We start from the raw sequence: 12915 nt of genomic DNA, 5'->3' as shown, positions 1-12915 counted from the left end.
ATATTCTGCTAATTGAGTCCATTGATCATCAGAACCTTTACTAGGCAATAATCTGCCTAGCAAGCAGAATGACTGAACTTGTTAACACTTACCATCAAACATAATGTCATTCTCTGTTCTCCAGCAGCACAGCAGTTGTAGGTGGACTGACTCCTCAGATGTGGGTTTCCACAGGGCCAGATCCAAACCAGGGAGATACTGCAAACACACCCAGTTTCAGGCCTAAAAAGATAAAGAACTAGATTTTCTATGTTCAGAGTCACTTAGGTCTGAAAAATCACAGCAGTGCCCTTATTAAAAGCATTTATACTCCCATTTATGCAGTCTCATGTTGCAGTTCAGGAATCACCAAAAAGCCACAGAGTGCATGAGTTGCAGAGCAGGAGTCGAGAATCCCAGTCCTCTGCTCTAAGCAGCATCAGTGAAGGAGGGACAAGATGTCTGGGATGGGTCAAAGCCTATCATTTATATCTGTCATAAAAGGTGCGTTTAAGTTTCTCCAATGGCCGCTGAAACCTCTCAGAGTGAAACACACATAGATACTAATTCCAGCAAAGGGATGAGCTTTCCACATGTCCTTGGGAAGTAAAATTTCCTGTCACTTCCACTGAATGTCTTTGGCAACCTGTGAGCCCAAATGCACACCATCCTGATTTTTTTCTTATCAGGAGTCTGACTGGCTGTTTTTTTATGTGTTCTAAACAAAAATCCTCTAACCCTCTACCATCTCGCCTACATGCAAAAATCTATATGGTACCTACCTCCATTTTAACATCCCACCATCAGTCTCACAGAATACTGACAAGCTCTGGAACAATAGATGAACAGACACAGCTGTTTTCTACTTTGGAAACAAAAATTAACCATCTTGGCATTCTATTCTTAAATAATAAATAGAAAATATTTATTTTACAGCATTTTCAAGATCATTTTGACAAAAAGGCAGTTCTCATCAAGCATTTGACAGACAAAAGAAAGACCTTTTACAGGAAGCTTCATAGCTCATACAACTACATACACAATGTGAGTTCTTACTCCTTAGATATATTTATGTGTATGTTTCCAGTTTTAACAATTACAAACTAAAAGCTAATATACTGAATTTCAAGAAAATTCCTACTCATTATATAAATTACATTACAGTAATAAACTCAGTGCTTAATATGTTCAAAATAGGTAGATATGAAAACATAATACCTTCCCACATAGTCAACTCCCCATCTATACGAACTTGTTATATGTTGTTTTTATTCTTTCATCATCTCTTCAAACATTGGCTTCCTATTACTAGTCCTGTGCTACCAACAGACATTTTTGGAAAAAGCAAAAGAAAACTTATTTTAAGACTATAACAAGACAGAATTCATTGCCATTGCAGTGATCAGCAAGGAAAATATGGCATTTTCTCATTGTTTTCATGAGTAATTGGCATTATAAAAAGAAGAAAACAAAACAAAAGCAACAACAAAAAATTCCCCCTAATGCCCCAAGCAGACAAAAGTCAACCAACTGACCCTCAGGGTGGCTTTAGTTCGTTATAAAGTAGAAACATCAATCTATTGACAAAGACATATCTGTGCCTTTGGGTAAGGTCAGTTCATGCTCTCCACATCAGGAAGATGACAGCAAGTGGCTGCTAGTCATATTGAAAGGAGCAAACAGTGTGAAAAGAGGATGAGAAAAAAAGACTCCATCCCATTTTGAGCACCAGCCAAACCTCCCAGTACCACAAAGTACCAAGAGCTTTGGATCTTAGGAGGATAACTGATGACTGGCACCAGAACTTAAAATTCAAGTGAAAGAGAGAAAAAAAAAAAAGAAAAAAAAAAAAAAGAAAAAAAGAAAAAAAAAAAAAGAGCAGAAACATGAAGAATTCAGAAAAATTCTGATAGAATATTCACAAGCATGGTTAGAAACATTCCTTTAAGATATCTTTGGAAATAAAGTTTAGAATTATGAGATGGATCCTCATCTAAATTCAAGAGCACAAAGTTCATAGCAGCTAAAATCCTGTCCTGAATGTGTGTAACATTCACAGTTATTACTATCTGATTGATAAATATGATCAAAACAAAGCAACCGAAGCTGGACTTTGATCATGCCAGCCATTACGGAGCTGTGGAGCTCTCTAGGAAGTATGTGAAGGGTAGAGGAGGAGGACTGAATGACAGAGTACAGCTGCCTACAATCGACCTTTAAGATAAAACATACTATTCTACAAAGAAGAAATGAAACTGCATGGAAAAAGCCCTAAAATGAACATAACAAAAAGATTAAAAGAATGGTTTAGAACAGATGTAGGGAACTGATGTACATGTTAAGCACTCATGAACATTCCTGCCTCAACGTGATTTTATATTTAACTATCTGAAGCAACAAAAGTATGTCAAATACATTTCCTGTCTTGGTTTCATAGACTTATACTGGTATGTGCAAGATTTCAAAATCAGACTTTTTTTTTTTTTTTTTTTTTCCCATTAGTAACCAAACGCACAACGTAACAAGTTCTCAATGCACTGGTTATTAATACCATAGGTCTACTTTGTAAAATATCTGCAAAATAAAGCACCCTATGATAATAGGAACTACTGTCTCAGCTCGTATTTCAAAAAACACGTGTTAGCACAGCATACAAACCTCCAAAGATCTATTGAATATTTGTAACAATGCTATATAAAATATGATTGAAACATAAAAATATTCATAGTATATTTATAAGACAATCTTCTGGTGGTAGTTATTGGACATTACATTTCACACGTACTGTTCACACGCATACAAAGACACAAACGTACGCCCATTCTTGCTTCAAAACTGACTTTAAAACCCCCAGTAAGGAACTGCCTTTCAGAGTAGTAGTTGTTGCTCTAAGTATACAGCTATATTCCAAAGCATTTGATTTCATAGTAACACAAAAGAATGATGTAATCACATGGCAAGTGTGTTGTATTATGAAAAGTCAGTCAATAAATATTGTTCTGCTACGGTAAATGTTGTGTAACAGTTTAGCCAACATGGTTTGCAATCATATACAAAAGGGCAGTTTTCTCAAGCCTTTATCATATTACAAGTATTACAGCAAGAACCTCTTGAGTCTTGGTAATCTTCATCACTTTGTTCACAATTAGCCTTAAAAACCCCAGATCCCCCCAAAAGCAGCCTCATACAAATTTTTCCAACAAAAGTCATTAAGAGCTACACGTTTTCACATTATCTCAGTTCCCCTCACCCCAGCAGGTTACACATTTACACCTGCAGAAACCAGAAGAAATGATCTATGCATATATATCTTGTACACAGGCAGTTTTGCTTCTCCTCACCGTACTGCCCCTTCCAGTTCCTGGACCTACTGGCACAGCAGGCAGGCTGCAGTCACCATACATGCTAAGGACTTCTCCCAGGCTGCACTTCCCAGAGTCCTCTTCCAGCACTGCCAAGAGATGGTGCGACTAAGTGTATTTTCTTTTCATGTGTGTTTATTCTTTCTTTTTCTTTTTTTCTTTTGCTATGGAAGTTGTCCATAAGGTTTGTGCTTTGTTTTTCCTATCATTTGCTCAAAGTACAATAATTTAAGAGATAGAGAATGTTAAGCCCTCAGAATGGTTTGTTTGTTTGTTTGTTTTTGTTCTTTTAGTGCAGGATAAAGTTTTTGCTCTGTCATGTATGACTCTGCTCTCCGCTCCTTCTTCACCACCCCTGGGGATCCACCTCCCCAGGCCCTAACAGCAGGCAGCTGCCAAAGTCCTTCGAGCCAAGTCTCCCGCAGCAGCATCCGTGCTCTATAGGGTGGATGAGCTCTGCTTATAATCCCTCAGGATGACGGAAGCATAGGTCATGTCTGGGGGCGTGCAGAGTACCGACTCCGACACTGGAGAGCTGGGCACGGAGCTGCCCGAAGCCACCGAATCCCGGAAAGGGGATGGAGGTGTCAGTGCCGGCGAGTCTTCCAGGGTGAGCTTGCTGGTCGCCGGCTCCTCCTCCTCCTCATCTGTGCTCTTCTCGTAGACGTATCCCTGAATGAGCTTCAGCTTCTCGCTCTCCGCTTCCTCGGCCGGAGGAGACAGGGGCTCCCCGCTGAAGTCAGCCGCCTGGAGAGGCAGCAGGGGTGACTGCTGGGGAGGCCGTGCGCCGTTCCCCGAGCCAGTGAAGTCAGGGATGCCAGTGGCCAGCTTGTTGACCACCCCTTGCAGCTGCTCCATGAGAGAGCGGGGCTGCAGGGGCAGGTCCTTGGGGGACTGCTCGGGCAGGAAGAGACGCGTCTCCTCCGCTGCAGCCTGCAAGGGCGGGGTGGTCGCCACCCGCCTGTGCACCACCATGGAGGGGCTGCTGGGCTGGTTGAGGCGGACGGGCTCTCTATCTTCTTCCTCCTCCACGTTGTACAGAGTCTTGCTGCTGATATCGGTAAAAGTCAGGCTCTTGCTTTGGCCGTGGTAGCTTTTAGTGAGGGGTTTGATCACGGCTGTCTGATTGCACCCTGTCTCCTGGTTCTTCACATGCACTGAGAGTCTGTGCCACATGTGCTCGCCCTTGGAAGCTTGTCTTCCACCTGGTTCAGACCATGACACAGACTTTCCATTAGAACTATGAATAAAATAAAGATGAGTTTATTTGCATTTACATTACTCAGACACAGATAATATAACAAACAAGCCCATATAAATGATTTCTACACCTCATTAAAAAGCCTCCCTCCCAGTTCTTTGTGACCTGCCCTAAATACTACAAAAGGAAACAACAGCATCTTTTAGCAGTAGCAGTTCTCAGCCAGAGGCAATTGGCACTGGCTTTATGCCCCACAGCCACCCTGCAAAGCCCAACCCACAGAAAGGTCTATAGGAAGGCTGGCTTTGAGGATTCTCGGCTATTTTGTTTTTTATCTCTGTTTGCTCACTACATCTTGCGGAGGGGAAGAGAAAAAGAAAAATAACATCACAAGAAGAGCTTTAACTAAGCCTGTTTTACAGCTGATAGGAAATATTTCCAAACTGTTGGAAGAAAAATCACCTACAGCCTTAGTCTTCAACACTCAGGATATCGAGAGGAAGCATTAACAGCCTATTCTTTTAATTCCCCATCTCCCTCACAGTTAGGGGCAAATTAGCAAGATAGAAATGATGGACACTCAGGGCCTCCATCAGGTCTTGGGCAGCAGCGTGCCCTGCTCCTCTGCCTACCCAGCCCATCTGTAGGTTCCATCTCACCTCCCAGCATCCAAATGAAGTCACCAAGCAGCACTCCCCACTGGCATACACTGCCACTGCAGGGATCTTTCACTGCACAGCCAGGGCAGACAGATCCAAGCTCTTCCCCGGTAGCCATTATTTACAAATCAGGATAAAATGCTGGGATTGAAAACAGTTGGTTTGTGTGGGTGGAGGAACAAGCAACAATATGACCAGGGTGAGTTGAGACCTCTGACTTCCCATGTGGGCTGAATCCCAACAAAATCCCACACTGGATTCCAAGGCCTGGGTGTAGGGCCAAAGGAGAACCTAAGGGTCAGATTCACAGTGAAGGAATGACAGTGCCTTTACATTTCCTTGAGCCTTGCAGAGAACAGCACTTAAAGCAGAACAGTCTCATCAGCAGCTGGTGGGACAGGGAGCTGAGTGGTGTTTCAGTTGATCAAGCTATTACTTAATTGCAGGTCATGCAGTAGGGATCATTCAAAAATTATAATATGAATCACCTGGATGGGAAGCAAAGGCTAAGGAGAAATACCGAGATTATTAGTAGGAAGCAGCTTTATCTCAGGGTTTCAACCCTCAAGGAGCAGAAATAAACAAAGGATTACATTTCAGGCCCCATGATTGCAGCACAGGTGGGAGGCAATCTGAGTGGGAGGCTGGCACAGCCACTGCTGCCTGGTGGTGTTGCACGCACCAGAGGAGATCGCTTCCCTTTCATACCACCTGCAATGTTGTTCTGAGTATTTTGTCTTTTCTTGTTGTGAATCCTGCACTTCTGTTTCTCAGGCAGTAAATAATTACCAGTTGAATTCAGTAAAAGTATTATTGGCCAGCCTTCTGATAAATGGGAAAAACTGGGACAACACAGATAAACGTTAAACTGGCAAAAGGGAAAAGGAATGTATGTAATAACATGGCAGTTCTTTGCTGAATGGCAAATAATGCTAGAGAAAAAAAAGAGCATCAAGGAGGAGCCAAACTGTGACATTCAGCTCCAGACTCCAGACCTGTGATTCACCATCTCAGTGGGGACTGGCTCGTAAGAGCAGACCAATCTAAAAACTTCATAACTCCACCAAGTGTGTAGTCAGGAGAACCTGGAGCTGCTCATGTTTAGAGCTTTGACCTGGGGGAAAACAAAATAACCAAATTCCCAGCTGAAGAAAGTAACCTCCTTATAGTGATTAACGGAAAGATAAAAATGTTTGGAAGCACTTTAATTTTGATCAAAAAGAGCCTTGATATGACATTTTCTTGAAGTGTTATTGAGATAAGAAAATGAGTCTAACTATTGGGCGTGAACGAGTTTTAAAGTATTATTTTAACATACCAAGATTTGCAAACTCTTCATAGATAGAGAGGAAAATAAGTCAGGCGCTCAGATACAGTATTTTGCTCATGCTGTAACTCACAAATACTGCAGAAGGCTTTTCTGAGAAAACTTGATGACTGTCTGTAGGCTCCTAAGCTAAGTCCACTTCTGCAATATTTACTTCTTTGCATCTAGCTCTGGTGCAGCATCTCACTTCCAAATCCAACCTCACACCATCTGTTTAGTATCTATCTAACTTTGTTTCCAAGATTTTGTATTTTACATCAAAAGCAAGTGCTGTTATTTTAAGGAACTTGCTACCTCTGTCTCCTCTGTCTCCTCCTCCTATTCAGATGATTTTCTTCCCTTCCCCCCCCCCAACTACTCGGATTCTGCTCTTATTTCTTCTGTAGCACTCTCCATAACCCAAGGCAACAGCTGTACTTGAATCAAACTGTGCTGGGACTACAATACCCACATATGAACAAAGCACTTAATCAGGTTTCATCTGTTACCAGCTTTTTGTGCAAGGAAAGCTCGTGCTGTTGAAGTGCCTTGCCTCTGCCTGCTATGCCTCTGATAGCCCTGTGACAAACAGCTTTAGAGACACAGTGGCTCTCATTGGGGTTATTCAGGGGATTTCCACTGGGAAATCTCTTTTCGATTACTGTTTTCCTCAATCTCTCACTCCAGCTCTCTCTCTCAACTTGCTTTGCTTGTTGTGCCCTTGCAACATGAACCTACCAATGAGTTTGAGACTGTGTCACCACAGTGCCATGGAGATACATGGGCTCTGTCTTGCTGGGCAGCTGGCTGGTAGTTGTGTTTAGATTGATGTGTTTGAGCGGAATTAACAATTAACATGCAAGAAAAATGCTTGCTACCCTGAAATAAAGGCCAGTCAATTTGAATGGTATTAACTGACATCTAGGAAAGATGTAAAGATATGGCTAGAACAGCTCAGACACAAACTGTGTATCGGTTTGACAGAAATCAGTTCACCAATGTGAAGAGGTCATGGCAATCCTGACTGCACAGCCACCATTTGTTAAGTGATCATTACACCTTTTTTGAAAAACCTTAGAGGCAAGAGGTAAAAAAAAAAAAAAAGGTTTTTGTCTCTTATATTGTGGGAAAGGCTGCTTTTCCACACAAAGTCAGGAGAGAGCACCAAGCTGAATCATGGTTATGGTACTGAAAATGTGGTAATCTGTGCCCAATCTGGATCTGAAAAGAGGAGTCTTCTTGCTTTTAGCAAGCAAAAGTCAAGCAAAGTCCCTGAGAACAAAAAGAAATGGAGGTTTTTCGACCTTAGACTTGATTCTCTCCTTCCTTTTGGGATGCCAGAGTTGCGTAGGTTATCATCATCAGAGGGCAAGTATGTAAGATTAATTTTTTTTTTAAAGCAACAGTGGCACTCAACCAGAAGAAGAGGTTACACAAAAAATGATATGTTCCCTTGATTTCATTAACAGACTGAAACTTTGTTCAAACCTAACCTTCTTGTAATCACTACAGTAACTGTTTGTAAAGCCACAGAGGGAAGGAGCCATTGGGATAATCTAGTGGTACCTTCTATTAAACTAAAATTTAAGGAAGGGACATGATACAGAATGTAACAAGAAGCCAATAGATTTTATCAACAGGAATAAGGTTCTAACTGAAGTCTAAAATATCTGATCGGCAACCAGATGAGGTGTCAGGTACTGCCTAGTCAACAAATGATGGTTTACCCTTCACACATTGTTGCACAATTACCCCTAAAAATGAGCTGTAGAAATCAGCACATGCAGGTTTGCCCCGACACACTCCTATAGAGATAGTTAACCTATGGAAGCAGAGAAAGAGAAAAAAAAAAAAAAGAAAAAAAAAAAGAAAAAAAAGCCCCCTCCAAAGGCTGTGCATGGGACAAAGCCTTTTTCAGCCCAAATAAGAGATGCAAATGCCCTCCAAAGCAGGGGAGTTCCTACTGCACCTACAAAAAAGCAGTTGGCCATCAACTAGCTTTCCTCAGCTCTGCAGCCACATAAGCAGCAGGAATAAACCCAATCAGAACTCTGCCCTTCTGTAGCCTTACCACCCCCACGACTCAAACATATTAGTCCAGAATTTAAGACTAGTACCTCCACTGCAGCACACTGTAGGTGTTTTGCATCCATTTCCAAGGTCTCTTCCATTATAGTATCCATGAACTTCAGTACAGCCTCAGTAGCATGTAATTTGGTTAACAAGGAGAACTGGTTTTCCTCCAGGTTAGTGAACATCCCCTGTACTAAGGGAATCATCTCCTCTGGGCCTCTTAGCAAGCAGTAGTAGGCAGCCCCACCATTCACTGTCAGACCTTGGCACATTAATTAACATGTTCCTGCAAGCCTGATTTTTCTAGCACAGCTTCCAGGGTTTCATATCTTTCTCTAACCCAGGTTTAACTTTTTTCTGTCTTACCCAAGAGCAAGAGAACCATTACACTCTCAATCTGATGTATGCTCAGGTTCCTTACCAGACAGACATCGCTTTATATCATCTAGAGGGAGGGGGCAGGCTGTTTAGAAAACAGAATCACAAAACAATTTCAGCTGTAGTCTATTTACAATGTAATCTCCACATCAGTGATAAGAGGATCTTACAGTAGTTCTCATAGTCCGACTCCAACTCTTTTTATAGTGCTGTGTAATTAGAGCAAAGTTTAACCTCCCACTGGTGTTTCTGGAAATGTAAATGACTGAACTAACTTTTCTTTGCCTCTCCCCTCATTTTTTGTTGGTTTTTATTAGGGCAAAATAAATTGCCTTGTACATGAGACAAAATGTTCTATGTTAATTAGAGAGTTACTTTAAATGTGTTATGGAAACAGCACACAGAAAGCAGGAATACAGAAAATGCAGGAGAAAATAACGCTGTCAGAGGCAGAGCTTGCTGAAACCTGAGGCTGTGGGGGGTGGGTGGGCAAAAGCCCAAGGCTTAATTTCTAATTCCCTGCCTTGCCACTGTCTTGTATCAAGTAAACCTTACCTTGTTACTCCTTCCTTATTTACTCTGCTGTGAAAGTTAAATGTTTCTTTAATCTGACTCACATATGGGTTTTCTAATATACATAACTCTATTGACAAATTTGTTTTGTTTTGTTTGTTTGCTTACTTTTGACTTTCTTTCTCTCTTTTTAAATTTCAGAGGTAATACTGTAGAGATAGAAGTTGTGTTTGGCCTGAGCATGCTGTGATGTGATCCATGATCCTACCCACAGGATCCTGGGTTGGGTCAGAAAACTTTTGGTTCAGCAAGTTATGTTTTTTTTTTTGTTTTGTTTTTTGTTTTTTTTTGTCATATCAAAATGATTTAAAACAAATTACTGCAAATAATTTGAAGAAATATATTTGCAGAGCTCTGTTACCTTTGGCAATATGAGAGTGACGCCAAATTGCAAAGCAGAGTTGCAGGTCACAAACTACTTATGAAGTATTTTCAATAGAATAGCGAATAGGTACTGCAGTGTTGCTTGGAAAAAAGAACTTACTCTAATAGATAATGCAAAACTCAGGATAATGAACAGTTTGTCCCAAGTCACAGACAAATTATTGCAGCATTTAAGAAATGAAGATGAAAAATCTGCAAATCAAAGTGTAATTAAAAGGTGCTCTTACAATTAAAATAATAAAAAAATCTGTTTATTTTGGTGTTATTTTCAAGTTAAAACAAACAAAAAACCAACAGTAGATATTCTAAATAAATACATCCTTCTGGTTCCTATTATGATTTTTTAAAAGGATTTCAAAGTTAGAGCACAGGAAGTGCATGGTGTCATACTTCACTGGTATCAGTGAAGTACATCTGTGTTATCTGAAGATGTGCCTCATGCTGCATGTTTGAAGATAAGTTCACAGCAGTGCACTCATTGACAATACCTGAAGTGAAAGATTTTTTCAGACAAATGGTGTTTTCCTTGGAAAAGAACACAGCTAATACAGCTTGAAAACTGGCAATTACCATGCATTGTGCAAAGGAAACTGGAAAGCTTAGGAACATGTAGAGAAAATGACTGAATTAAATTACTGTATGATAAGTTTATGTGACTGTAACTAAGACCAAGTAGTCTGTAGGACTGGCAGGCTGTGATGATCAACACCCTTCAAAAATATTCCTTCAAAGAATCACTGCAGTAAGAGATCTAGAACTGCTGTTGAATAAGAAATTAATGGGCTTAGAGCATAATAACCAATGAATTTTGTGTTGCCCACTCAAAAGTATACATGCTACAGAGATTCCTTTTGGAATTTACAGGAAATAACTTCCCTTTAAATGCAGGTTAATTTTAATTAAGATGGTGGTAGGTTTGTCCTTGCTTTCTGTAATCTTTCCGTGGTTCTGTAGGAACCACATTTTTAATGAGGAAGATACTGATTAACTGAGCACTATATAGAGAACAGCAACAAAAACAAAACTAAACAAAAAACCATAAGGAACGAAGCAGTGTCCGATAGAAAGCTGAAATAGCTGAATACACTCAGTTTGGTGCAACAACTCAGTAACAGATTTTAAATATCTGAAAAGGAATTAACACAGGGGATAGAAGATACTTCACATAATATGTACGTGCACAGTAAGAACCTTAAGCTCTGTGTGTTTACTGCCAAACAGTGTGCGGCCCTTGCAGTTTTATAGCAGTAGCAGTCAATGTGGTCTTTCTCTCACTATCACTCTGAGAATACTCTGGTATAAATTCCCAACTGTTTAAATAGTGTTCAAAGAGCCATCAGACTTGCTTTAACATGCTGCTAGTGGTAGGGCAGCGTTTTGAATGCAGCCTTAACCAAGTTGCCACAGGAAGCTTAGTCTTGAGGCACCCCATTTATGATGTAGAGCACTAATATGCTATAGGAGATGAACCAGCATGTCAGGGTTGTAGGTTTTCTGGGTGTATCTGAAAGTTTCCATGGCAATAACTACAGCTTCAGAAGAAAAGAGCCCTGGAACTCAAAGCTGAGCTTCCCGAAATTTTTATTGTGGTGATCAGTTATTATTCTGTATTTTCATGGTTCTTCATTTCTGGACATACACAAGACCACATGGAGAATGGAAATTGATGTTAACACAATAATCCTAAGTACTGAGTGCATTGAAAAAATGAGTTTCAGGTCCCTACACCTGTCTGCCTGAAACTGGAAGGCAACACCCTTGCTCAATTCTAGCACACTGGGGCAGCAAAGCATAAGGCTTCCACAGGAAATTCTGACTAATGAGATCTAGACTTGCTGACTGAGGCCCAGCCACTATGTCAATTGGCACTGATGGACAGCTGGTGCCATGCCAGTTAGGTGACTGATTAGCTCAGCCAAGCTGCCTGGCGATAGAGAACTCAGGCATCCCTGGTGGAAGATGCATCCTTAACCACCACGGTACAGTGCTGCCAGACCTCTGAATGCATCCTCTAGCTGGAGGGATGGGAAAGCCCTAGGGGCAGCAGAAGGGGAAGAAGACAAAACAAGCTCCATGTTTAGCAGGTCTGAAAAGATCAGCTGCTTTTTAAAGCCTTACTTGTCTGTATAGCTACCACAAGTGTTTGAAGTCCCATTGAATGCTTGGAGTTGCACCAGAAGTGTTTCTCAGGACATCATGTGGATGAGGATTTCTTTTTTTGTCTGGGTTGAAAAAAAAGAAATCTCAAGCACTGCCATGCAAACAGCAGGACCTTCAACCTTCCCCATGCTCAGGAATTTTCTTTGTTGTATCCACTCATTTATGAATACAACTTGTTGCATTCATCTTTCTTTGCTTCCTACTGGTTTGATGCAGATTTCATCATCTGTTTCTCCAGACAGACAATTGGTAATCTGTGCCCTGAAAATCTGTACCACTTGCACCACATCAGAAAATGGCAGCTTCTATCCAACAACAGAATGCTTGTACTGTTCCTTACACTGTCTTTTAGGGAGGCAAACTTAGCTGCTATACCAACTATGTTGTGCAATGCAAATATTTCTTCTATTCTGTGAACCAGAGGGGCAGCTTTGACTGGACTGACATTATTGCAACCTGCCCACAAGTAACATAGTCTGTCAAAGGTAGATATGGGGCTGCAGTGTTCCGTGGCTGACTAGGTGAGCTCTAAATGCTTGGTAAGTGTCTTAGCAGCAGACTTGCACCTCAACACTGCACAATCTTCCCTGAGGCAGGGAGCATGTCTGCTTCAAATCTGCAGTTTATCAGATGGAAAGGATCATAAATCTGTCCTGGAAAATACGGGGTGAGGCCTTCCTGTTTCTGCAACAGCTAGCATGTTTTCTTCACTGGATTTGTGTTTGCTTAAGAGAGGGCAGTATTTGCACTTCCATTTTGGATTGGCTACACTTTGCTACTGTTCATTCAATGGACAATATTCACAGAATCACCGAATTGTAGGGGTTGGAAGGGACCTCT

At 41.1% G+C, this 12915-nt stretch overlaps 1 protein-coding gene across 6 annotated transcripts in view; it reads right to left on the bottom strand.

The window, feature by feature from the left end:
• Window positions 1-879: 879 nt before the first annotated feature.
• The window catches only part of GRM1 (glutamate metabotropic receptor 1), a 173195-nt gene continuing 161159 nt past the window's right edge, over window positions 880-12915 (bottom strand). For 2 of the 6 annotated variants that reach the window (XM_015858187.2, XM_015858188.2), the window contains one exon: window positions 880-4581. In XM_015858187.2, the coding sequence (XP_015713673.1) occupies window positions 3780-4581 (802 nt within the window). In that variant the 3' untranslated portion in view covers window positions 880-3779. The remainder of the gene's footprint in view (window positions 4582-12915) is intronic. The other 4 variants (XM_015858190.2, XM_015858192.2, XM_015858189.2 and 1 more) reach the window with 3 other exon arrangements.

The sequence above is a fragment of the Coturnix japonica genome, chromosome 3 (assembly GCF_001577835.2).
Source record: "Coturnix japonica isolate 7356 chromosome 3, Coturnix japonica 2.1, whole genome shotgun sequence".
Classification (NCBI taxonomy): Eukaryota; Metazoa; Chordata; class Aves; order Galliformes; family Phasianidae; genus Coturnix; species Coturnix japonica.
This window is presented reverse-complemented; position numbering and strand designations above follow the sequence as displayed.